The sequence below is a fragment of the Ooceraea biroi genome, chromosome 3 (assembly GCF_003672135.1).
Source record: "Ooceraea biroi isolate clonal line C1 chromosome 3, Obir_v5.4, whole genome shotgun sequence".
Classification (NCBI taxonomy): Eukaryota; Metazoa; Arthropoda; class Insecta; order Hymenoptera; family Formicidae; genus Ooceraea; species Ooceraea biroi.
Window position 1 is genome coordinate 6,014,536 of NC_039508.1, and position 25,783 is coordinate 6,040,318.

The following is a 25,783-nucleotide window of genomic DNA, read 5'->3' on the forward strand; positions in this document are numbered from 1 at the left end:
GGCAAATTATATATTTTTGTCCCCACAAAAGAACAGTTGTGACAAAAGTTGTGAATAGAAAGAAAGAATTTTGAGGAAAAGTGTTTCGGTAAATTGTGCTCGAGACTTCGTTTTTTTAAAGAAATTTTAATTTAAATGTACGAAGATAAAAAAGATTTTGCTAAAGAGGTTGAACTTTAAAATATTCAAATCTGATCACAGTTACAGTATTATAAACGATCTCTTCGGTTTCTTCTTTCCAAGAAACACGCGCTTTTACATGTAAAAAGCAATAAAAATGCACACAGACTATATAATAACCGAGAGAAAGTCCCGGGAAATGCATACAAAAAGATTTCCTGATGTTCCCCGATAAGTATCACGTTTCATGCATGGCGCAAGACGCGTTTGAGGATTATCGGAAAAGAAGCGACATATTTATCAGTCGTCTCGCAGCATGCGTTTCTGCGATGAAAGGAGCGTTCCACGATTTTCTCACTATTTGTCCGTCGGATCTTTCGGATCGGCAGAAAGAAGAGGAATCGATCCGCCGATATCCGGGGATACGTTGAAAAACGATCCCGCTTCCTGGATGCGCACCCTCCTCCCCACGTTCGTGCGGCCCTTCTCGCGAGCGATTTGAATGGGCCGGGCTCTGCATTTACGAAAAAATGCCTATAGAATCCGGTCACGACGTGCGCGTGCAACTATAGTCTCCGGGAAAAATCAACAAAACGACTTCGAGCTTTAACACACTTAATGGGCACCCGCGTCTCCGTCGTGTGTATTATAGGTTTATTGTGCGTGCACACGTATAATGCGTATTTGCGTGTAGGGCCTGTAAGGCCCTACGCAGATATTCTCTGTCTCTCTCCCCTGAAAGATACCGCACGGTCCTACAAGATGGTAGGTACAAGGCCCTTCGGCACCTTGCCATGGGGTGCCTTTTGTTACCTCACACGTGGCCAGGATGTTTCCTTTTTTGCGCCCCGCTTCTTCCCCTCCCGAGCTACGGGAGGATTCGATTCTCTCTCCGCGTGTTCTTATCCTTTCGGTTTTTTTATTCGCGCGGAGCATTAAGAAAAGGGCACACGACCTTCTTCAGTCGGAAAACCGTTTCAACGAATACAACCTGCCCTTTTCCTGAACAACCCCTTCGCGGATGATTACATACGTGCGCCACGTGTGGGGCTTTTGTGACTTATCTGCCGCAACAAACATTTAATTTCTTCATTTCGATACTTCCTCCACGCTTTATTCTGATCGCCGAAGAGTCATTTAATGCAAAATTTCTTGCTAAATTAAATTTTGAAATTATTTATAACAATAAGTGCAATATTTATTGCAATTTTTAGTGGAACCGGCTTACGAATATAAACATGTATATAGAATATTAAATGAACTATCAATTAATTAACTATCAGAAAGATTATTACACTGCATAAAGTATAGTGTTATACATTATTTTCGGTAAATCGCAGTTTTTTAATTAAATATGTATGAAGTGTTTTAAGATATCTGTAAATTAATTCTCTCGCTTTGGTGCTGTTCGTATCGCAAACAGAAGGAGTTCAATCCTGCTTAAAGTTAGATGGGTGCTTTGGAATTGTAGACGATAACCTGTGCGGTTGATCCCGCACGTGGCTCAACTCGAGGCGTTTCCGTAGGGTGTCTTCGCGGCCACAATGCGCATAAACTAGCTGCTCGTATGCCAGCGACACGCGACCAATCCAAAACCCTTTCCGATCCCGGATACCGTGCCCGTGACGCGAACCCCTTATTCCCATAATCGAGTACCATGGCTGAGGAAAGGGTGAAGATAATCGATCGGACAGATTTAACCCTTAGAATTATATTTTTAGTACCTGTGCACGAGCTCGACACGTGGCGCACGATTCATCGCTCGAAACATTGAAAATAATAAAGACAGAAACGTTTATCTTCATTTAAGAATGACGAGTGTAAAAATTATATAAATAGATATGAACAGTAGTATATCTTTTAATTACGAGACTTATTTATAAGTTCTGATACAATTTTATCTTCTTTATATTTCTGAAAAAAGTTTTTTCATTGCGAGCAGTTATAGTTATTTTAATTAACTTGAATATTGTATGTTGGTAAATATATTTATGAATTTTGTGAATTGTAGTACCTGTACTAATTAAATATTTAAATTTTTCAGGTACATCAAGCAGTAGCACAGGCAGCTCAGCAGTTACAGGTCTTGCAGAAGCAAGCTCTTCATAGCAATAACCCCTTAGTAGGGCGAAGTTTGACACAGCAAAGATCGCAATCTTCACCAACACCTGATATGTCACCGGTAGTAAAAGCACCACAGCCGAAGCTGGAACCTTCGCCAGAAGAAACAACGGATCTCGAAGAACTTGAACAGTTTGCCAAGACGTTTAAACAAAGACGAATCAAGCTCGGTTTCACTCAAGGAGACGTGGGACTCGCCATGGGCAAGCTCTATGGTAACGATTTCTCCCAAACTACGATTTCCAGGTAAATATATATTATTAGCTTAAATTATAAATAAATTAGTGACAATTATAAATTTTGGACTTACGTCGTAAAAAATAGAAGAGAATATAGAAAGTTTACGTACAATTTTAATTAAATTATATCGAACCTGATTAAGTGGCATATTATTGATTGTAAATTAAACAAAATCGAAAATTTCAGGTTCGAGGCATTGAACCTCTCTTTCAAAAACATGTGCAAGTTAAAACCACTGCTACAAAAGTGGCTAGAAGATGCTGACAATTCTTTGAACAATCCGAACTCTCTCACGAATCCACTTACCACACCAGAAGCGATTGGTAGACGACGAAAGAAGAGGACGTCGATAGAAACGACTGTGAGAGTAGCTTTGGAAAAGGCTTTTCTCCAAAATCCAAAGCCCACATCCGAAGAAATAACGATATTGGCAGAAAGCCTCGGAATGGAGAAAGAAGTGGTTCGTGTATGGTTCTGTAATAGGTAAGCATTACTAAGATATGATTATGGAACGATGTGTTTCTATCTTTATCTTCTTTTCTAATATATGTAACATCCTAGACTAAATTTTTAGTTTTGTTCTTTTCAATCATAACATGATTGAATTTTAGGAGGCAAAAAGAAAAGAGGATTAATCCGCCAACGGCGGCAATGGGCAGTCCAACGATGGCATCCCCGGCGCCCTCGATGTTTGCTTCCCTTGCAAGTTCCATATCCAGTAGCCCTCTAGCTCTTACGACGCATTCTTCCGGTATGGGACACTCGCTCAATTCTCATTCGACGCCTTTGAGCTCACCTTTGCCTTTGGCGTTGGTGGCCTCGGCAGGCAGCAATTATCATCCGCTGAGCGGCAAGAGCCACGAGTGACATCAGCAAGCAATCCATCAAACTGCAGCTCTTTATCACCCTCAACATCAGCAGCAGCAGCAGCAACAACAATCCCAACGGCAGCAGCATCATCAGCACCAACGACGCTTGTGTAATCTACCGGAATTCTATCAATAGCTAGTAACGTAATTAAAAATGATCCTCGCAATCAATTTGAAGATATTTTACAATAACCAATGAGATATATAATCGAGAATTAAGCAAAATAATTCTTTTTTTGTTTTGGATAAATGTGATCTGTTTTGAGTATATTTTTTGTTTATTGTCTGCAAGTAACAAGTGCAAAATGAAGAAAAAACAAGCAGGTATATATACAAAATATATGTGAGAACAAAACACTTAATTAAATAGTTACGAAAACATTTAATACATCGTGTAAGTGCAGGTTGCACCGTAACGAACAACTGATCAACAGAGATGATGAGAATTTAAAATATTCGGGAATGAGTTGTTTGGACCTTGTTTTTGAAGGAAATCAATGTCGACTTACTCTGGACTCGTGTAGTATATTATTATTCATTACGGTGTATTCTGTTTATATGTAGACGTGTTGATGCACGTACATCGTACATATCCATATAAAAGAGCTGTATATATGTAAGTTTAGATACGAATTTATTGACTGATATTGGGAATGCAAGATGTGATGTCCACGCGCAGTGCCGGATACCGAATAGCATTATATCCCGAATAGATTTGATATAAGAAACATTATAATATATTTATGCCAAAGTGTATTATTGTATATATATATATATATATATAAAAAGTATAATAAGTATTGCTATATACGTTTAGAAAACATATAAAATTATACCATATACATACATACATACATACATACATACATACATACATACATACACACACACATTCGTGAATAGAGAAATAAAAACAATTTTACAAAAGTTTCGACGGCAACGTAGCGTCACGATTGACGAATCACTTTCTTGATAAAAACTTTTTTCCCAATTGCGAGTGATAGTTAATAAGATTTTAGTTTACGATCTGAAGGCAATATATATTGTACATACGATTACATATATACTTTATGCAAAATCCTGTAATACTATAGTATACATGGTATGCACTATCTATATAATATATATTGAGATTGTTGCTTAATTTCTATTGTACTTCGTGCGCATCTTATCTTCGACGCGCAGTAAATTATTATTGGATCTGTTTTTTGAACTGCGCTGCTACGAGTGCGTTCCACTTAGCGCTCACACCGAGTATCATTCTATCCATTCTGTTGAATATTCAGTAAGCAGCAAAGACAGAGTGACGCTCACGTCGAGCAATCGCCCAGTAAAACTTATCCTAGGTAATATGCAACCAATCTAGCAGCGCAGTTCAGAAACAATTTTAATAATTTTAATAATAATTGATTGCACGTCGAAGACAATCGTACGAATAATATATAAATATAATACAATATAATAGAAATTATACAACAACCTAACACATGTGTCGAATTCTTGTAAATAATGTTTAATGTTTAAAATCAATGTTGAGTTGTACGCAAAGAAGCCATTAGATGGAAAATATATTATCTATAAGTCAACAGTAATGCAGAAATAATGAGACAATTATAAATGATTGTTTGTATGAGCTGTTGTGACTAACAGCGATAAAATACAAGTAAATTTTTAATTAAATGCTCAAATATTTTTCTTTAAATAGACATTGTTTTTATCTTTTCTTCAAATGCGACGAGTAATGGGCATAACAACATGCTCATATACATTTGCATTTTGCAATTGCTGTACCGCAGATTTGAAAGGTTTTAATACTTTATATGCAAGGAGCAAGGATTACAACGTTTCTCTGAAATATAAAACATTCACGCCTAGTCGATAATTTTACTATTAGAACATGCTAACCAAAACACTATCAAAATGCGTGAAGAATATGAAAAGTAAAAGAAATTGCAGAATTCATAAAGAAGAAAAATGAATGAAGAAAACAGAATTTAACGTGATGCCGAAGAGACATATTAAATGTTACTTTGATTTAAGTGACAAACAATTAATGAACAATATTTTCCAGTACTGTTACAGACAAGTAACGAGAACGTAACATTTTAGTGATTTCCAAACATTACATAAACTAATTAAAATACCTTATTTAGGAAAATAATTTTTTTTCGAAAACCTACAAACATAATTTTTTTGTAAAACCAGAAGAAATACGTCAAATCGGTTTTGAAGATTGCACTTTACTTTCTTTACCTGAAAGTGAATACATAAATTTGTTACATAAATGTTTCTTCACTTTGCAAAATAGAATTCTGCAAACGTTGCTGCGAGTCTCGTTATATTAAATTATATTTTACGCTTACTATGATTGACCTGCCATGGCAATCAATTTTCGGTGACTAATAAACGGCTATGATATTAGATATAAACGGACGGAGTGTAGCAAACGATACCGTGATATATCAATTATATACTTATTTCTGAGATCCATCCGTGCGCACAGATTTCATTATCGACGTACAGAATCAATATAAATGTATACAATAGATAGCAATTATATATTGTAACGGCGCATAGGTATCGAATGTACCATCGTATATTCGTTACTTGTATGTATAATCGTGCAAACAGATACAAAGATACGCGAATACAAATACACACATACACATACACGCGTACGCGTACGTGAGAATATAATGAATGTATAAAAAGGAAATGTACATAATATGTGTATAGTAAGAAAGATCCATCGCATCGGATCGTTAAAAACTAGCAATGTGTATTATGTCATTCTTAGTAGTGTACGGTCTTTACGATTGTCATGAATCATTCTTATCATCATCTATATATTATACATATATGTCATAATCGTCACACACATAGCTACCATTATTAAATTGACGTTGCTTGTCCTGTAAATTACTATGAGATTTTTTACGCGTCTGCGAGCAGTGATTTACTTTTGTATGACCGTACGTAATTGCACTGAGGGAAAACACGTTGTCAAATTGTCGATATATACAATTCAATATCTTGTATGAAATTGTGCCAGTGTATATTTATGTTTCGCTGCGAAGTAGCTTATAATGCAAAGGTATTCAGAGTATTACGCGATGGTGGTTTGGCGATGCAACAATCTCGCGAGAAAAGTGGTACAACGTATCCTTCAACGATCAGTAATCAGGAATAATTGCGGAGCTTCGGAAGTTTTGTGAACATTTAAAGAGCTTAGATTTTTATTATCTCATTTTGTCCATTTTATTTTATTTTCTTACTTCTTGTTTTAATAAACTCAATCGTGGTCGCGTAAACCACGGAAAAAAATTATTATACAATAGAAATGTGTGAATTATTGGGGTATGCATATACAAATTCTGGCGTGCTCGATAATCTCTCCTCGATTCATTCCACTTCATTTTCATTTTAGTTCCAATTTTTACATTTTCTACTCCCAATATCGTGGACCAGGCTGCAGCAAGGGCATCAACGAATACGCGCGCGCGGGCAGAAGCCGGGTTACATAAATTAGAATAAAATGAGAAACGTAAACAAAGAGAGAGTTCCTAGAGTCGCACACTCATTAAATAGATACGCGGACCGACGATGATGAGCGACGAAAAAAATAATCGATCGATAATACTATATAGATTGCGAAAAAATCGGAACAAAAAGGAGACGGGGGTAAGGATTTCGATTTTTGTTCGTAGGAGTACTTGTAAATAATCGATTAGGATAAGAGTGTATATACCATGTTAATGTATAAGATACATTTTATGTAGACATAATCCCCGCCCCGGTGCAAAATCATTGTCGATGATTGATTTGACTTCGCACGTTCGATATGTTGATGCGATGCGTGAGTGGAGAGACATGTTATCTTATTGCTGACTGCATTAGTTGCATTCACAAATAATTCTTTTATTATTATTATTATTATATTATTTCATTATATTTTAACTTTTATTATGTAAGAATAAAAATGCTAGAGATTTTAGTTACATCAGAACACTTTTTATTTAATTTATTGTGGACCCGCTCCTTTATTTCCTACAGTCACGATTTCAGTTTATGTCCTTATAAAACAAAATTAAACTATAATTAGCATGAATCATCGAGTGGATATTTATTCGTTAGTTTCATTCATTAGACCGTTATGTTTGATCGTTGCAACGAATAATCATTGCAACAGAGGTGCATCTTTCTCCTACCGTCCTGTGTCTCGTTTACTCTGTACATACTACCTGTACATACGATTTAATAGTAGATAAATAATATTCCAACGCGTCATATATATATATATATATATATATATATATATGTATGTATATATATACATGCGTAAAGCCAATTTACGTGCGGACGGAATAAGAGAAACGGAATTACAGAGATATAGCGATCGATTCTTAACTTCGAATTAATGTCGAAGCGCGACTGACGTTATTAACAATGAATTACCAGTTATCATAAATAATAAAAATCCATTCACACGACAATTTAGGAGTATTCAGCAGGGGATAGAAAAACCGTGGTAGATAAATGAGGAGAACTACCGAGAGGAACTTTTTCTGCTTTTTATTTCCATCCGCATGTAATTGGCTTAAGATGATCCTAGATGTTCAGTAATTAGGGGAAAAAACAGCGAAGCTACAAAGCTCCGGGTATACCAATTAGTCGATTACTCGTAGAAGAGTTTGTACTGTCGACGTAAGACCGAATTGGATACTTTGAATTATAACGGTGCCACGTACCGAATTAGGAAGATTGAGTTAAAACCTACCCGTATAAAAAAAGTATATTAAGACATTTAATTTCTGCTTTAATAAGACTCACCTCTTTTTGTACTTCATGAGATACCTAGCGAAGCGTGACTGTAACATATATAATACGTGACAAGCGTTTTGTAAATTTTGTACCGTGTTCGTAAATAGTTTCGTGCAGCACCTCGCGATGTTGTACAAAAATTCTTAATTTTTTTTTCGACATATCTTGCACCCTCACACTTAGTAATTTAGAGTATCCATTTCGCAATGTCTTCGTGAAGGATTCTAGAATTACTAATAGATTTTACTAACGTTCGATGTGTGTAACACGTTATCACAAGGCGCATAACATAATCGTGTAAGGGTAATAATACGCGAGGAGCACGGTATGACAGTTCTTAAAAAAACGTATTACGACGATCGGAGATCGCGTTCAAACGAGAATAAAAGATCGTTTGATTATTTTGTACTAAGAATTATCGACTAAAGAATTGTCGAGCGGTCACGAACGACGGTGTCGCGACTCGCGAATCTTTCCGTCAGCCGACTGTAATAATTAGAAAAAATTCCTTGCTAATGCGTGTCTGTGCTGCTGTCACCTTTCACTTTTTGACGAAAGGGCAATTTTTGAGGGAGTAAAAGGGGAGGAATGATAGAGAGCGAATGAGAGTGAGAGAGAGAAAGCGAGAATGCCGAATGGTGTATAAATAAAATCATATCAGTCGTGAATAGTTCGTGTTATCTAGATATACTACGATTATTACGATTATTATTTATCACAATATGATTAGCGAAGAATATTGTAATTGTATAATAAACTGGATCATAGATAATATATATCTCTATTTTCCCGGTGTCATTTAACAATTTTAAGTACAATGTTTAAACGTTTATGATAAGTTTGAATTCTTTAATTTCATATTAATGATTTAAATTATAATTTTATTACTTTTATCTACACCCACATAAAACGAAAACCTCCATTGGACGTCCAATGGACGTCTGTCATGGAGGTTCAGACCATCCAGTGGACGTCCTTTAGACATCCAATGGACAGCCACTAGAAATCCATAGTTCCGCTTTGCGTACGTCCAATAGACCTCCATTAGACATCTTCACAGACGTCCATGGGACGTCGATTGGACGTTTTGTGGATCATTAATAGAGGGTTCACGGAGCCTCGGTGGACGACTAACCGACGTTCCGTGGATCATTAATGGAAACTTCATGGAGCCTCGAAGGACGACCCAGGCAGCACACATTGGTTTCAAAGCCGTTATAAACGTTTTAACGTAACGTTTCATAACCATTTTATTGAAACGTTTATTTAGGAGAAAAATGTCTAACGAAAAAACATTAAGAGAAACGTTTCTTTTTCGGGAAAAAACGTTTCAGAAACCATCGGAAAAATATTTATCAATTCTATATATCAGTGCCTCAAAGATAGACAGAGTTAAGTCACATTTTTGTAAAAAAAACTAGATTTTATATTTTATGAATTACTCTCTAAATTTCGTGTAGTGAAATCTCACTCTTTTGGAATGAGATATCACTTCAAGCAATAATGATTTCAAAAGAAAAGAAGAAGAAAAGAGTACTGGATCGGTTTTCCGGATGGTTATTTATAAGGTGATAACGCAAATGTTTCTTGCGTGAACGTCACGCCTGGCCTAGCCATCTATCGGTCGCTTGGTGAATCAGAGGCGGGAATCTCACACACACACTTATGTTGATTTTTGTCTCTTGTTCCATAATCGAGTACATTGAAACGTATGATGTAAAAATAATTAATACTCGCAAATTAAGTAGAAATTACTATTTTTTTCTATATTAATTATATAATTTTGAATCAATTTAATAAAACACATTTTTCGTTTCTGTGGAAACGTGAAAAATACGTTTTTAAAGTTAGGTCTAAAAACGGTTTCTATTTAAACCGTTTCTTAAATGGTACTTTATGTTTCTTAGACATTAGATACGTCTAAGAAACATATATTAGACTAACATGTGCTGCCTGGGGACTAACCGACGTTCCGTGGATCATTAATGGACGGTTCATGGAGCATCGATGGACGTCTATTAGACATCCGTGGATCATTAATGGAAGTTTCATGGAGCCTCGATAGACGACTAACCGACGATCCGTGGATCATTTATGGACGGTTCATGGAGCATCGGTGGACGTCTATTAGACGTTCCGTGGATCATTAATGGAAACTTCATGGAACCGCGATGCCACGAAACGTCGGTTAGTCGTCCATCGAGGCTCTATAAACCTTCCATTAATGGTCCATGGGACGTACATTAATCGTCCACCGAGGTTCCGTGAATCTTCTATTAATGATCCACGGTACGTCTAATAGACGTCTTTAAAGACGTCTAAAGGCAGGAGCACAGACTTTTGCATAAGCGCATAAAAAGATGCATAAGAAATTTGATTGGTCTATAAGCATGTGCATAAGGAAATGGACCAATCAAATTCCTTATGCAGCTGTTTATGCGCTTATGCAAAAGTTTGTGCTCCTGCCTTAATGCAGATCCACTGGACGTGCAAGGCGGAACTATGGATTTCTAGTAGCCGTCTAATGGATGTCTAGTGGATCTCTACTGGATGTTCCGAATCTCCATGACATACGTCTAATGGACGTCCATTACAGATTTTCGGTGGATGTAAATTTACGTAAAAATAACTTCAATTATATACATATATTATTAATAATTAAAAATAAATTCTATAATATTGTGAATTTCTAAATGTTAAACAAAATTAGCTGAAAAATTGTAATTAATAATGAAACTTAAATATTAGTTTATTGGAAATACTCTATATGTTTAATAAATCTATTATACATCCATAATGGATGTCTAATGGACATCTGCAATGGATTTGTAGAGGACATCTATTATGGAGATAGGATGGACTTCTAATGGACGTCTATCTGACTTCCACTATGGAGATATATATCCCATGGAGCTATGGAGGTATCATGGATCTCTAATAGACGTCCATCTGACGTCTATCGTGGAGATAGATGTCCCATGGAGCTATGGAGGTTTCATGGACATCCACTGGATGCTAATTTCTATGTGGGCATATATTGCAATATGATTCGACAATGTCGAATTTTCTGTTTAAAAGAAGGAAGAAACGAAGAAGATACTTATTTTCTTTTATTTATGTCTTTAAATTAATTTAAATCATTAAATCTTTAAATAATTAAATTTGTTTACCTAAAAAAATCGTGATTGACATTACCGACAAGTCGGGAAGATAAAAATGCTTCGAAACAGCTTTCAGTTCCTGCTGTCGATAATACTAGTCACGACTTTTAGCTCTATCTGAATGATGGCGCTTTCGGATCAACGAGGTTATGTGCGTAGAGCGCTACTGTATTCTCGGCCGTATTATTTGTGCACGAAAAGAATCAATAATATAACCTACAAAACAGACCTCAATCGCACGAGGATGCCCAGAGCGAAGAAAAAGTCGAAAACAGAGAGGGCCGGGATTGACAATGCGTGGTCGTTAAAAATCCCAGAGTTCAAGGAACAGGATAACCCGCACCGTCTGCTGGAGGAAAGCTCGTTTGCCAGCATGTTTCCCAAGTATCGGGAGCAGTACTTGAAGGAACATTGGCCATTGGTGCAGAAGGCGTTGGTCGAGCACCACCTGAAAGCCGAGCTGGATCTTCTCGAGGGTAGCATGACAGTGAAAACCACGAGGAAGACCTGGGATCCGTACATCATCGTCAAGGCACGTGACATGATCAAGCTCATGGCTCGCTCAGTTCCCTTCGAACAGGCGATGCGAGTTCTTCAGGACGACGTTGGCGCGGATGTTGTGAAGATCTCGTCACTCGTCAGGAACAAGGAGAAGTTCATCAAGAGGAGGCAACGGCTTATTGGACCAAATGGATGTAACTTAAAATCCCTTGAGCTGCTCACTAACTGCTACATCGTGGTCCAGGGCCAAACTGTATCGGCATTGGGTCCATACAGGGGTCTGCAGCAAGTGAGAAAGATAGTAGAGGATACCATGAACAATATTCACCCAGTTTATAGCCTCAAGGCGTTGATGATCAAAAGAGAGCTCGCCAAAAATCCGAATCTGAAGAACGAGGATTGGGAGCGATATCTTCCCAAGTATAACAGTAAGAACACAAGTAAGCGCAAAGAGCCGAAGAAGAAGAAGGAGAAGAAACCATACACGCCATTCCCGCCGCCTCAGCAGGAGAGTAAGCTCGACAAGGAGATGGCGTCTGGTGAATACTTCTTGAAAGAGGAACAGAAGAGAGCGAAGAGGAAGAAGGAACAAGAGGCCAGGCACGAAGAGGCGACCAAGAGAAGGCAGGAGCGCAGGGCACAGGCGTTTGTGCCACCTGAAGAGAAACCTGTTGAAAGTAAAGTTACGGACAGTGATATGGACATTGAGGAAATAAAGAAAAAAATTCAGAAAGGACTGAAGAAACGTAAAACAGAGTGACGACGTCAAAGTGCAACATAAGATGGACATTTCTTATAAATATAATTATTCATGTTAATAAGTACATACCATGAATGATATGTAAAGTGTTGTGCGAAAGAATGACTCCTGTTAATAAATTTACGGGAATAGTCCGTTATTTTATTAGAAAAACTTTTTATAATTACCGTGGTATTGCATTCTTAACATATATATTTATATAATTATTTTACATTTGCAAAATATAGAGCAGAGAAAATTTTAGTATTTACCATCTTGAAGACAAATATACTTAGAATTTGTCGTATGTATATTTTTCTCTCTTCTTCTCCCCCCGTGACATATTCTGTTATTAAATTTTACGGAGTAAAATTTCGCCGGATATCTCTTATAAAACATCAATAAAATAAAATAAAATTTTACACGTGTCTTCGGAATAAAGATATAACGTTTCTAATATTGATCATACCCCTCGTTTAACTTCCGTTTTCAATTCTGCTTTCTCGGCCGCGATATTTTATGTATATAGTCAAAGTATATAAAGTCTTCAATATGCTAGTACCTTGCTCGATTCCATGCAATCGCCATTTCAAATCTCGTCGCGAAAATTATTGTAATTTGAAAGTAGCGGGTGCTGAACTGCCGCTGGATTATTTTTCGATATATCCAAAATCGCTTTTATCAGACAAAATATTATCTAACGCATCGTTTATTTATTTATTATGTATGACAAGGGTGTAAATGCTCGTTTAATGTACAGCGCTCTTAATTCTATACGTTCGCACCGCAATTCCGTTCCTTAAGTACAAATTTTCATATTACTGGACACACGAATATTAACATTGACTGGTTATCCGCTATCTTAAAGTTAAGATTGAATCTCCCTATTATCTTACAGGTTTATCGCTCTCGGAAGTATAATGTCTCGTTAGCTTACGTCTACACTTATATCGTGGGTATATTTACATACAGATACACGAACAGGATTGGTGTGCGACGAATTCCGTTTGCGGAAAATGCACGGAAGCGACGAATAAGTGTTCACGTTGATAGTAAAATACACTGCTCGATATTATTATTAGGACGGGAGGGAAATAATCAGCGGAATATGCGTAATTATATTTACAATGCGACGGTTCCCGGAAATCGCGTAAAGTTCCAGAATTTGCACGTGCACGCTATCCTTTGCGCGTGTACACACACGTATTCAGTAATCCCATGTCTCTTCCATTTATCCATGGCTCTCGTTATTAATCCGAAGTGAATCTCTTAACGAGAACGTTACTAAACAGATTATTATGGGATGTAAGTGGCAATATTTTTGTTTCATAAGCTAATATCAAAAGGACTGCAGAACCTTCATGTCAGCCGTAATAATAGCCAAGCCGTCTGATGTTAAAAGTCCAGTTTACTCTGTTACTTAAGCCTCGTATTATTCCTCCGTTGAGTGAAGTTTGCTCGGAATTATCTGAAATACAAAGTTCTGCGTAGTACACTTTTGAAACTTGCTACGGCAAAATCCTTTAATTCCAATGTTAACTAACTCCGTAATTACAGCTCGCTTTTAATCTCGAGCTACGGGAAAGTCGATTCCATCCTTCAGAATCCTTCAAAGGATCTGTTATCGAAAGGAAGCGCGATAGCGATACGTTAGGGATGCCCCTAATGAGGTGTACATTATCAACGTATATATCGTCGTCAGCCGGTATCCTGATTAAAAGAAAACGGTTTAAGGATGGCGCGTCTTCTTGATAAACAGTAAAAATTTCCGATCTCCTCAACAACATTTTGATTTTCAAAAGCAGTTCGTGAGTATTTAATGCTATATATGCAAAGCAATCGCGTTCGTTTAATTAGGACACGGCCGAACTAATCTCGATTGCGCGATATATATCTACATTAAAGTGTTATTGACCTACGTATAATAATATCAATATCAAAAGAACTTTCCTAAGAGACGCTAACGTAGCTACTAGCGTGGATGTAACATGCTCGTGTATCGTACAAAAAACTTTATACGATATTCTTATTATTCATCTCACTTCGGTATTTGTAGTCCCAGCGTGAAGCAACGGCAGTAAGATATTATCGTCGGAAAGTATAAGTGTACAAAAGATCGCGTCTGCTAACATGTATTGCTATATATATATATGTATATATTAGTCGCGCCAACTTTCATTTTGATTCACTTAACACGTTGTAGGCGAGTATTATTATAGATTCGTGCAGCGCTGCATTCGATTTTTAGATTCAATTCGATCCTTGGAATTTCTTTCGCGTTTGCGTTGTTTATTTAACTCTTATTAGGAGATCGAACTTCTTCGTTAGCCGTAATATTGTTAACGTTATCGTTACAAGAAAGAATGAGGAGAAATGAAATATCTGAAGAATCAAAATTTTGTTTCAGAAAATTAGGAAATTAACGGTACGAATAAAAAGAACGAATTTCCTCGAACTCGTCTACTTTTGTAAAATCCTACAATATGTTAAGCATGCTCGTACACCCCGATTAGCCCGCGCTTTTTGTTTTCTATTCACACAACCAAGCAAATATACAATTGATTACAAAAATAAAGCTCTCCTGCGAGTCATAGCGCATGCTTTTTAATGGAAAAGCATTTTATTTATTCGCCGCAATGTTTTTGTTTGATTGAGGAAAATGATATCGGCGGATTAGAGATGCGTTGTACGTACACATTAGGATCAGATGAAGATAAATTGTAGAGATCTGGTCGTCTGATTTTGAGTCTGGCGAATATAGTAATACTAGCCGCTGAGAAGAAGCTTCTTGCATTTTATACTCTCACTTCAAATCAAGATCAACGCAGATCCCGTCGTAAATCTCCGAATATAGTTTGCGTACAATGACAAACTGTATTTCAAAACGTCTAAAGAGAGTATGGAAGAGTTTTACTGTACACTATATAAAAAAAATTTAACAATTAAAATATTCCAATCCACATATAACATGAAACAATAATAACTTTATTGTAATCGATACTTCGTATCATTTCTTCGCTTGTGTAATTTGCAGAAGTTTCTTCGGGAATTATCTAGTTAAAAGCATAGTCTCAAAACGTTTGTAATAAAACTATCGGTTATTCAAAACCGATAATTAGTAATGCCAGGTGCAAAAGCCTGGCTTTCTTCATTTAAAAGATTGCATGTATAATAAATATAAAAAAGAAGGATGAGCTGCCCGCCGATTGGACATACCCAGAGAAATGACTTGATTATCGATTTTCATAACCTTGGATTTTTAAATCCAGGTTAAGGTGCAACTAAAACAAAGCTCATGAATTTAGATTGCACTATAAAATTAATCGATATTCGAGAGTATATCTTATAGATCGATTGGTTCCAATTTAACTCTTCAATTTTCATTGTCGACTCAATTCTTCAGTTTACTTTTAAGTAAGTTTCGAGATCAACGATATCGCGAATTGAAGAATTAATTGCATGATTGCGAGTGCGTAACGCTAAAAGTCAGCTTAAGTAACGTGTATTCCTCAGAGGAATAAGTTTGAGTCTCAAGTGTCATAAGTGCATGAAAGCTGCATCGCATATATGCACTTCAATTGTATCTTAATTAATATAGACGCTCAATCTTTCATAATGCATTGTACCTCGAAAATACGAGATTTTTTGAATTCTCTTTTTATTTTTTCGAAGCTGCAAGTATTAAAGATAGCATTCGTAACAGTATGACTTTCGCCCGTTTAAATCGATCGCACGAGCGCGATACGTGTGGAGTATCATAATTCCTGGATTAGATCCGAGAATGAAAATGCAATCGCCAATCAGTGTGCAGCTTTGGTTGCGGCTTTCGCATTATCACTGTTCGCGCACACGCTCCACTTTCGCGCTTTCTACATTATTTTATTATAAATAATTTTACACTTATCACGCGCGCACACATCCATCGCGAAACTGACTTCAACCTCAGTCAGTTAATCATCCGTCGTCATAAAAGTGGAATCGTAAGATCGAATGTCTTATTAGTGCCTAAGAAAACGATCGAAAGCGACAGTACTCCCGATGAATATCCAAACTGAAGCTTATCGATTATTATTATCTCAGAACTTCGTCAATCTTTTTTTCCCAAGTTACTCAAACACACTCTTGCATTTCTTCCACTCAACGTGAGATCTCATCCGAGTCTCGTAGAACGTGCTGCGTCGAGAACCTGCAAGTTAGCACGGTACAAAATGGACTTCGATCGATATCATCCGGGAGCCCACAAAGAGTCACCATTAGCGCGCGAAGATATCGCGCCGGTCTACGACAAGCAGCCTGTCGGGATCGATCAATCTGGTCGCGCGCACAAACAAGTCTAGCGCTTAATTAGATGACACAATCTGACGCGATCGGCCCTCGTTAGGGTGACGATGATGATGATGCGGTGCGTGGCGCCATGTGAGAGTCCACGAGAGGTAACTGGCGCGTTCACCGCAACCATATCAGCTAGTGATTGTGGTTGTAGAGATGCCACCTCTGCGTTTCCGCGTTCGAGTCACACTTCTCTGCGGTGATGCCGCGTTGCGCGTGATACCGCGAGTCCACGCACACGGGTATTCTGGTGTGGCGTATCAAGCCACCCTCCAAGTGTCGCCACTTTTGATTATCGCTACCGTCGCAGATCTGCATCAGCAGCGTCGTGCCTTTGGCGTACACCGGCAGCGTCAGGCAGAGATCGTGGTGCTTGATCAGGCCGTCCTTCGTCAGGCCCCATTCCTTCAAAACGTAAAAATTGATGTTGACCAAGTTCTTAAGGTGGCGAAATTATTTCTTACTTAAATTATACTGCAAGATTCCTACCTGGTTACCGCCGGTATCGTGACAGGGATAGAGGCCCACGTTTCCGTCGAGGAGATGGCCCATACTGTCGAGACAGGCGGTACCCTGTTTCAGAGAACCCCCTGGACCACCTTCGCTCGTAGGGATGACCAACTCGGGATACACGTTCTTCAGATACCAGCTGAAAGGCTTGCAGTGCAGTCTCCGTTTTAGCTCCATTCGATCTTGTATGCTGAAATACATCATTTTTATTAATATAATTAAATCCTACCTGCTTTTATACATATTAGTTTTTGCTTTTAGTTATTTTATATAAATATTAGTATTACCAGTTGGTGTCAGATGATGATGGAGTGCAATACTCGAGCATTCGTCCCCCGAGAATCTAATTGAAATGTCAACGCACCGTATCTCTACTTACTTTCCATAAGGGATGTTCCGTGCCAGCGGCACGGCGTTATAGTAGAACTGCTTGTAGTCGTCCATCCATACTTCGGCAGCGCGCCTCGTGTTCCGAGCGAACACGTTTCCGCTGCCCCCGGGGAACGAGTAAGGATGACGCTTGCGGAATACATGGCCCACACGTGAGCAGGGGATAATCTCCAAGTTGCCACCGCATTGCCACACGCGGAACGATATTTCTAAAAGACAGTTACAAGAAGAACGCAAAGTTAGTAAGTGCGAATGTTAAGCGTGCGTGAGGGAAGAAGTATCACGGATGTAGGAGGGAAATGCATAAACTTCCTCCTGTTGGTCTCGATGTATCGTATTATTCGTAGAACGTTCTTGCAATTTTGTGAAAGACAGCTTGAAAATATCGGACAACAATTTCTACGCAGAGGCATCCTGTCTTAAATACGCAATTTGTAAAATTTTGCTTTTAGTTGGATGAACGCAACTGCGTTGCAATTTGCAATACAAATTTCTCATTAAATTAGGCTAAATTGAAATAACTTTAGTCTTACTTTCTCGAGAAACTCAGTAACTCTTCTATTTGAAATGGGGTCGAAGTTATTTCTAACTTCCCTCTTCTGACATATATTGGTTTTCCTCTGCTATGTTTTGTACGAAGTTCTTACAAACTGCACACAGGATGGTAGTTTCTGTCAAATAGTTCGTTTTCTGATGTTTGAAACGTGTAACATCAGGCAAAGTGTCTTTCTAAACAAATCGAAATATCGAAATAAAATTTTCCATCTCACTATGCTGTTGAATATAAACAAGCGATACAATTTCTTTTGTAATATTGATTTTATATTATATTTCAATCAAACATATTTCATTGCAAATCGTATCATGGATTGAGTTCGCTTCGCGAACTTTAACAAATTTCTTTTCTTTTCTGAACTTCTTTTCTTTTCTGAATAAACTTCTACAGCATAACAAATATATCGAAACAGTAAATTATTTACAAATTATTGTGATATGATGAAGTTCCTAAACAATCACAGTACTCAGTAAACTTATAAACTGAAAACTTTTTTCAAGCGCATTTATTTGCGCAGCTGTCGGATGTAGTAATGGATAAGCTAATATTTACGCCAATAATACTGTGCTGTGTCTTGATAATTTTTAATAAAATTTGATAGGAAGTTCTCATTAAAACTTGTTGAGAAAATATAACTTTCGATCCAATAAAAAGTTTAGTCTTTACTCTTCAAGATATTCATCGTGCGGTGCATGTCTCGCAAGAAAATATTTAAAATGAAGTAGGATTGACTACATGCAATACACCTTCATAGCACTTACAGAGTCTTCTAAACTAACATTCATAGTGAATCATTATCTAACGAATAATTATGAAGATTTCTTATTTATCAATCTATTATATATTATTTATCTATAAACCTGACAGATTTGGAAATCAAATTCGAAATCGAATAATTCTTAATTTTTACGAAATAACAATTCATGTAACACGTTAACACATTAAGTTAGAAATAAGCGAGTGTAATTAATTGCGCTCTTAGTCAAAGGTTGAAAGTATAGTAATTTATGAATTATGAGCGCTGGTCTTAAACTGAAATAGCTTCAGATGTTATCTTTAATAAGACTCATATTTACAGTTGTTATTTAAATTGTTATTTCACGAGCGTATCGGATGTGATATTCGAAATGGAGTTTCATATTTCAAAGCGCGAACAATAATTACATTTTAGCTGGAGATTATAAGGGAGCAATACGGTCAGAAATATCGAAAAGCAATACATATTGGACAAATCCATTGTCATACCGAGATTTTCGCCGCCCCAGACATCCATCTGGGTATCGTATTTGCCGAGTTTCTCGAAGTACGCTTTGTTAATGACAAATAGCCCGCCAGCAATCATAGGGGTCCTAATGGCTTGCGTCGGATCCTTTTGTCTCGCTTGCCGTTCTGCTTGGCTGAGATACTCCCACTTAAAGACCAAACTCCAATCGAAACCACCCCTGAGATCAGCGGAGGCTCCTGGGAACAAGACAAAATTATCCGTGTGATTCGCTTCAAAAGGAACATCATTTACACAAGTCTCTGATATTTATAAAGACAAAAGCAAGTTGAAAGGATTTTTACTTTAAAAGTGGAAGTAAATTTGCATTAAAAATATATATACGATCGTAGAAAGACGTTTCTCTAATGTTTTACCGACACTCACCGATATATTGGAAAGTATCCATGCTGATAACATCGATCACCGGGCACACCACCCTTGTTGGGTCCTCCGCCACCCTCTCCAGAAGTGGCTCGAGCCAGTCGGCGTTACATTCGCAGTGCGAATCCAAAAATGTCAGCACGCTCGCGGTAGCCGCATCCGCGCCGCGAACACGCGATCTCATCAGACCCTCCCTCTTTTCGTTTCTGATTACGCGAACTTTGTGAATGCGCGATAATTCTTCGCCATCCTCAGCTGCAAATAAATCAATCTTCTTTTTAGCTTGTCATATTCTTAATTTTACATTAACCAAACGCATTCCGTGCAGAATGGATATAAATTGAATATTTGTGTAAAAACAATTACTACTTTAAATATTTTATTATAGAGTATTATCTATTGTTTTAAGTATTTTATTTAAATTTTACTCAGTTTGTATTATTTATCCATCAAATCAAGGGAAATTCTTGGTAAAAAAATGAAAAAATTCCAAATTGTGAAGATATTAATCATATATCAGAAAATTACGGGAAAATTTGGTAATGTGCTGTTTAGAACGATAAGCAATGTTACGAATGACGGATAAACCATGAATCACTGACCCTCCAACAGTATTATAAATGCAATATAGAACATAATATTAATGTGCCGTAATTGGATACGTAAAAATATACGATTTAATCACGGCAATTGCGTCGAATATTGTGCATGTATAATTCTCTTTGTAACAAATTGATCCACAAGCAATTCATTACTCTTAATTCTGTATAAATCGGATTTTATAATATTCTATTTATATTCTGTTTTATATTATTGTATTTTGTAGATTTACAATTTGCGTATTAAGTTGATGAGATTATGTTTCACGGAGAGTAAAGCGCTATTACCGTTTGTACAAACTGTGATTGACTTTTAAATAAATATATAGATAATAAGTTTGTATTATAACTACTTACGGTGATCGCTGAAATCATCTACCAGTATGATTTCTTTAATAAGATGTTCAGGACTTCTATTCAGCACACTGGAATAAAAGCAATTTTACACGTTTGTTAAATATAGTTTTTAATTTTAACGATTTCTATCATTTTAACGATCGTTTTATCTAATTGCTTAAGAAGTTTTGCAAATAACAAATCATGATAAACAATAAATAAATGTATCAATTTGTATTCTATTAATTATACACGAAGAATTTAAGTATCAACTTTGACATTTTCCGTAAACTTTGACATTTTCTCTTTTCCAAATATCGTTTTCCATAATACTGTAATACTATTCTGGTTTTTAGATTTAATCTAAAAATTCGATTCGCTATTCGAAACCCTTTCTTCCTTTGGAATTACTATCATTCATTTCTATATAAACTCTTCCGGTCGATTAACGTCAAATAAATTGAGGTACCGGATTAAGGAAAGAACAGAAGCTTTCGATTGTCCCATTGAATCTTTTATCAAAGTTTCAAGAACTTCACAGCACTTGCCCCTTGTTTGAACCTTCTCATGTTCCTTCGTGCTATTCTGTTCGCGAATTTAGTATAAGAGGATTGCAACTAATAAGGGTTCTTTTCACTAAGTAAGGCTCTTTAAGATTACGGGAAAAATTTAATTGCGGTCATTTATAAAATTAATCTTTAATGCCAATAGCTTGATTAGCTACATTAATAAAATAATGACAGATACTTTCTCTTTTTATTTTTTAAGCTTTGGAAAAGATTGCGCAATGTCTGAACTTCCACAAAGAACTGCAAGGCGTAAAATTGATCGTGAAATTCTTTGCGATTTCAAGATGGTAGTGGTGAGATGTGGCCTTGTCGTGGTAATTAAGACTTCCGTTTAATTTCATCGACTGACGCGATAGGGCCGATATATTTCCCTGACTCCACCACGTTACGATCTTAAATAAATTTTCCGACTCTTGCCTGCTTTCTCCTTCCGGTTCGACGAGAGAACTTCGTGCAACTTTTGCACGGAGGCTACCTCCGCCGAATAATGTGGTTCGTACTTTCCTTCACTCGGCGGGACGTTTTGCAATAAAAAATGTTTTAATTAATATGAGAACGTTTATGAGAAAAAAAAAACAGTGATTTATATCGCGTACAGTAACTTATAATCGTCTGGATAGAAACGATATAAAAAAAAAACGATTAATTACTCAAGAAATTTCAAATAAGACTCTAAGTTTCGTTGATTATTTGATTCATCACGTCCACATGTACGCGTATACGTGCATAATAAGTGCAAGGAATAAAACGATGGAACGATGATTAGAAAATTCCATTGCATGCCGTCGCTCACTTCCGGCTCTCATTGAGAATCTCCCTGCGTTTTTCGCATCTCACCGATGCATCGACAATGGAGGATTGCCATACCTCACCGTATACCATCTCTGCGATCGTGTGAGAATTTGTCCATTGGCAATTACTTTGCGTTTAGGAATTCGATCGCTCGCATATTGGAATCCGTACTTTATTCATTTTCTTACGGAATTCTTATACGAGTACTTTCATATACATTTACTCACATACATTTCCTTTATTTTTGTCTTTTATTTATTGTTTTATGATTTAAGATAGATTGAATATGCAAGAAACTGTTACAATATCATGTATAAAATTAATAATATTATAATATAATACAAAATATCTCAAAGAGAGGCCAAGAGGATTCATCTATCTAAATCTAAAATGTAATTACATTAGATTTTATGTAAAGCACAATTGTTTCGAACTTACCTGACAACGGTTCTGAGTAGCGTAGACCGTGCCTCATTGTGAAAAGTAATTATAACGGAAGTCGGCGGCAGATCCCGTCTCCATTGTTTCATCCTACACCTGTAATGAGAAAATTGTACAATTATTACAGTTACAAGAGAATATTTGAAACGCATTATCGACTCGGAATGAAAATCAATAGCCAACAGATGAATAAAAAGTATTCTGGTGATTCGGCGCATTTTGTGATGTTCGCACACGGTACAGATGCCATTCTTTAATATTTCAATTTTGACTTGTTGAGCGACAATAACGGATCACGTGTGGAAATAAAAATGGAACGAATGGGTTTTCTAGAATGAGATTTATGGAAACCTACACAACTGTTGCGAGATTAACGATACTTTCTGATATATTGCGATCGAACGCTGAACAAATGGTGAAACCAGAATATATTCTGATATTGCAATGTAAAACAAATTTTTTCAACAGCAACATAAAATTCTATAGTATTGTTTAATATTCAAATTGTTTTCACGTATCATATTTCTCATTGAAATGTCTGCATGTTGTTAACATGCTTATTACTTTATTCTATGCGCTCGGCTCCGTGCTTGTTAGCATTACCAGATAGCATTACATCGATAATGCTTCAATATTGGTCCGATCAACATGATGATGAGTTATCTGGAAATATTAATTGATTGTCTATGATTACACGCCAGTTTCATTTACGCAGCATATTCTAGATCCGCGAAATGTTTAATCAGATCCTCTTTAGTTGCACTAGATAATAAATATTTCTTTCATTCGATAAGTATTAGAGACATATCGAGATAAAATCCGTTTCACAATTCCAAATTTTGAAATCTGGCATTGGAGTAATTTGATAAAATATTGACTATTTCATTAATTGCAATTTTTTAAAGCAACTGCGAATGTCATTTAGCTTTCGCGACTACTAAATAATATCAGAGAAAACTTTCCATAAATTTGACGGGGATTTACTGCGGCTTTCTCTTTTTTTTATCACAATTTGGAGATTTTGCCGAGAGAGATGCGTCCGGTGTTTAATATTTGGTCGCTTTTTCTCGCGTATCGTATAAATATGGCCGTAAATGAGAAACAAAACGCGTTAAAGCTGTCGCATAAATTCGACTTGGCCATCCGCGTAACGGCATTTGCGCTATATTCATAAATTCGTGGTAAAACCGCTTCACTAAAGACACCGTATGGAAACCGTATTAGCCATTGCTTGCGCGATACAGATGCAAATCGCCGGTAACCCAAGTGAACATCGATATAAATTAAAAATCCTTCTCGTATTTTTCTCTCTTGCAATTCATTTTCTTCTGGAACTGTCGTAAAATCCCTTTTTACGATGCACATCATTTTTAAACGATTTAAAAGTTTAACAAACTGAAAGAAATAAGAAAAGTCGAGTTAACAACGTCGTTGCTCTTTAATTTATGCAGAACAATATAATCCAGTGAAATATAATCTTTTTTGAGATTATCTCAATCGCAATTTTATGATTGAGAAATCTTAAATATTTATTTCAGTGTTAACGTACTGTTTAACGTATTTACGCAATACTGCTCGCTCACAGTTCCATAATAATTTTCAAAGTAAAAGAAATTTAGACTTTATGTTTTGCTACAGTTTATATTTACTGCGAATTTATGATAGTTCCCTTCTTATTCATCAAGAATAATCCAAGAGCAAAAGTCAAAATAATCGTAATCGCACCGTCAGTATTTCGATGTGGAACGAAGGGAATAGTGCAAGCTGCCGAAAGTAACGCTTACAATTAGGCCAGAGAAATAAAGAGGTGAAGAGAGAAATAAGACGAGACGATATCGTTCGGGGCATAGAGAATCAGCACGACGAGGGTACATAAAAGCGGCCAGACCACCAGAACGATTCCAATATGTCAGCCCCTCTTTGCCGAGATAAACTCACGGGACGTGCACCGAATGCAGTCAGCCCGCCGAGATGCATAGGGCTGCGCGAGTGCACTTTTTCGCGCCGTCGCAACGAGATCGCGAAAAGTTTCGCACCGCTGTCGAAAGCTATCGTGTGCGCGAGTCATCGCCGCCGGATAAGGGGACCGGCAAACATGTAACTGAGACTAGTTCACCCCGAGAAAAATCGGCATTCCCATCCCTTGACTGAACTGAAAAGTCCGCATCAATGATGATCTATATGAGGGTGTATCCGTAATCTAACATACATCTTGTACGCGAGACATTTGACTATCGTTATTCCTTTCAAACTTTCTGTCGATCTTAAGGTGGTATAAGAAATTGTACCAATTAATTAAATCACTTTGCCTATTAAATTAGTATTCAACATGTCACGGTATTTTTAGCGAGAAGTATCGCGTGTAATTAAAGACTGAAATTTCGTTCGCCATCGCACGTTTGTCCGCGTGTAATAAAGCGACTCGAGTGGCGACAACTTCGGTAATGAGTTATTTAGATACTCATCAGCGCGCTTATCCACCCCCGGGCGCTTTCGTCTCGTCGCTTCGCCGCCACAGGCGACGCAGAGAATCGACAAATTAATTCGGAGAACCATAATTCCGAATTAAACCCTAGTCTCTGTGGCGACATGTTTGTCGACAACGGAATTGTGCACGCGCGCGTGCGAGCCTTAAAGCGGGTCCGGCAGATGAGACGGATCCGGACGGTTTAATTCGAAACTTCAATTTGGAATCCGCTTCGCGCTCCATCCGCTAAAGTGGATAACGCGCGGGCAGTCCGTCGAAAGCTCGATCGCGCATACGTACAATGTTTCATGACCGTGCATGTATGCACGTGCATACACGCTCGCGCGGATTGACAATTGTCGGAAAATACATCTTATGAAAGAGCGAAAGGGAGAAAGAGAGTGAGAGAGAATAGAGTGCGAAAACAAGTCGGTGCAATTTAAACAAGTGGGTATCGCAAATTGCCCTTTGAAATGTTGATCAGTACAATGTATAATTCGCAATATCTACTATCGTCGTATTTCAAATATATCATGTGCTCCTGTTTGAAGCCATAAATAATTCTGATAAACATGCT

General features: G+C 37.1%; 3 protein-coding genes across 6 annotated transcripts in view; 2 read left to right on the top strand and 1 right to left on the bottom strand.

Moving 5' to 3' along the window:
- The window catches only part of LOC105277497 (POU domain protein 2), a 120,691-nt gene extending 116,556 nt beyond the window's left edge, over positions 1–4,135 (top strand). For all 3 annotated transcript variants that reach the window (XM_011335885.3, XM_011335888.3, XM_011335886.3), the window contains 3 exons: positions 2,165–2,487; positions 2,668–2,964; positions 3,093–4,135. In XM_011335885.3, the coding sequence (XP_011334187.1) occupies positions 2,165–2,487; positions 2,668–2,964; positions 3,093–3,348 (876 nt within the window). In that variant the 3' untranslated portion in view covers positions 3,349–4,135. The remainder of the gene's footprint in view (positions 1–2,164; positions 2,488–2,667; positions 2,965–3,092) is intronic.
- A 7,344-nt stretch (positions 4,136–11,479) lies between these two features.
- On the top strand, positions 11,480–12,746 carry LOC105277500 (KRR1 small subunit processome component homolog). Its single transcript, XM_011335890.3, has one exon. The coding sequence runs from the start codon at positions 11,577–11,579 to the stop codon at positions 12,591–12,593; it is 1,017 nt and encodes a 338-aa protein (XP_011334192.1). The 5' UTR covers positions 11,480–11,576; the 3' UTR covers positions 12,594–12,746.
- Positions 12,747–14,614: 1,868 nt separating this feature from the next.
- Positions 14,615–25,783, bottom strand: part of LOC105277510 (polypeptide N-acetylgalactosaminyltransferase 2) — a 185,068-nt gene continuing 173,899 nt past the window's right edge. For both annotated transcript variants that reach the window (XM_026968444.1, XM_026968443.1), the window contains exons 4-10: positions 22,737–22,835; positions 20,959–21,026; positions 20,006–20,257; positions 19,603–19,818; positions 17,791–18,010; positions 17,391–17,601; positions 14,615–17,306 (exon numbers count right to left, since the gene is read on the bottom strand). In XM_026968444.1, coding sequence (XP_026824245.1) covers positions 17,037–17,306; positions 17,391–17,601; positions 17,791–18,010; positions 19,603–19,818; positions 20,006–20,257; positions 20,959–21,026; positions 22,737–22,835 — 1,336 coding nt within the window. In that variant the 3' untranslated portion in view covers positions 14,615–17,036. The remainder of the gene's footprint in view (positions 17,307–17,390; positions 17,602–17,790; positions 18,011–19,602; positions 19,819–20,005; positions 20,258–20,958; positions 21,027–22,736; positions 22,836–25,783) is intronic.

Coding starts and splice junctions, on each gene's coding strand:
- LOC105277500 (XM_011335890.3), top strand. CDS start 11,577: ATGCCCAGAGCGAAGAAAAAGTCGAAAACAGAGAGGGCCGGGATTGAC.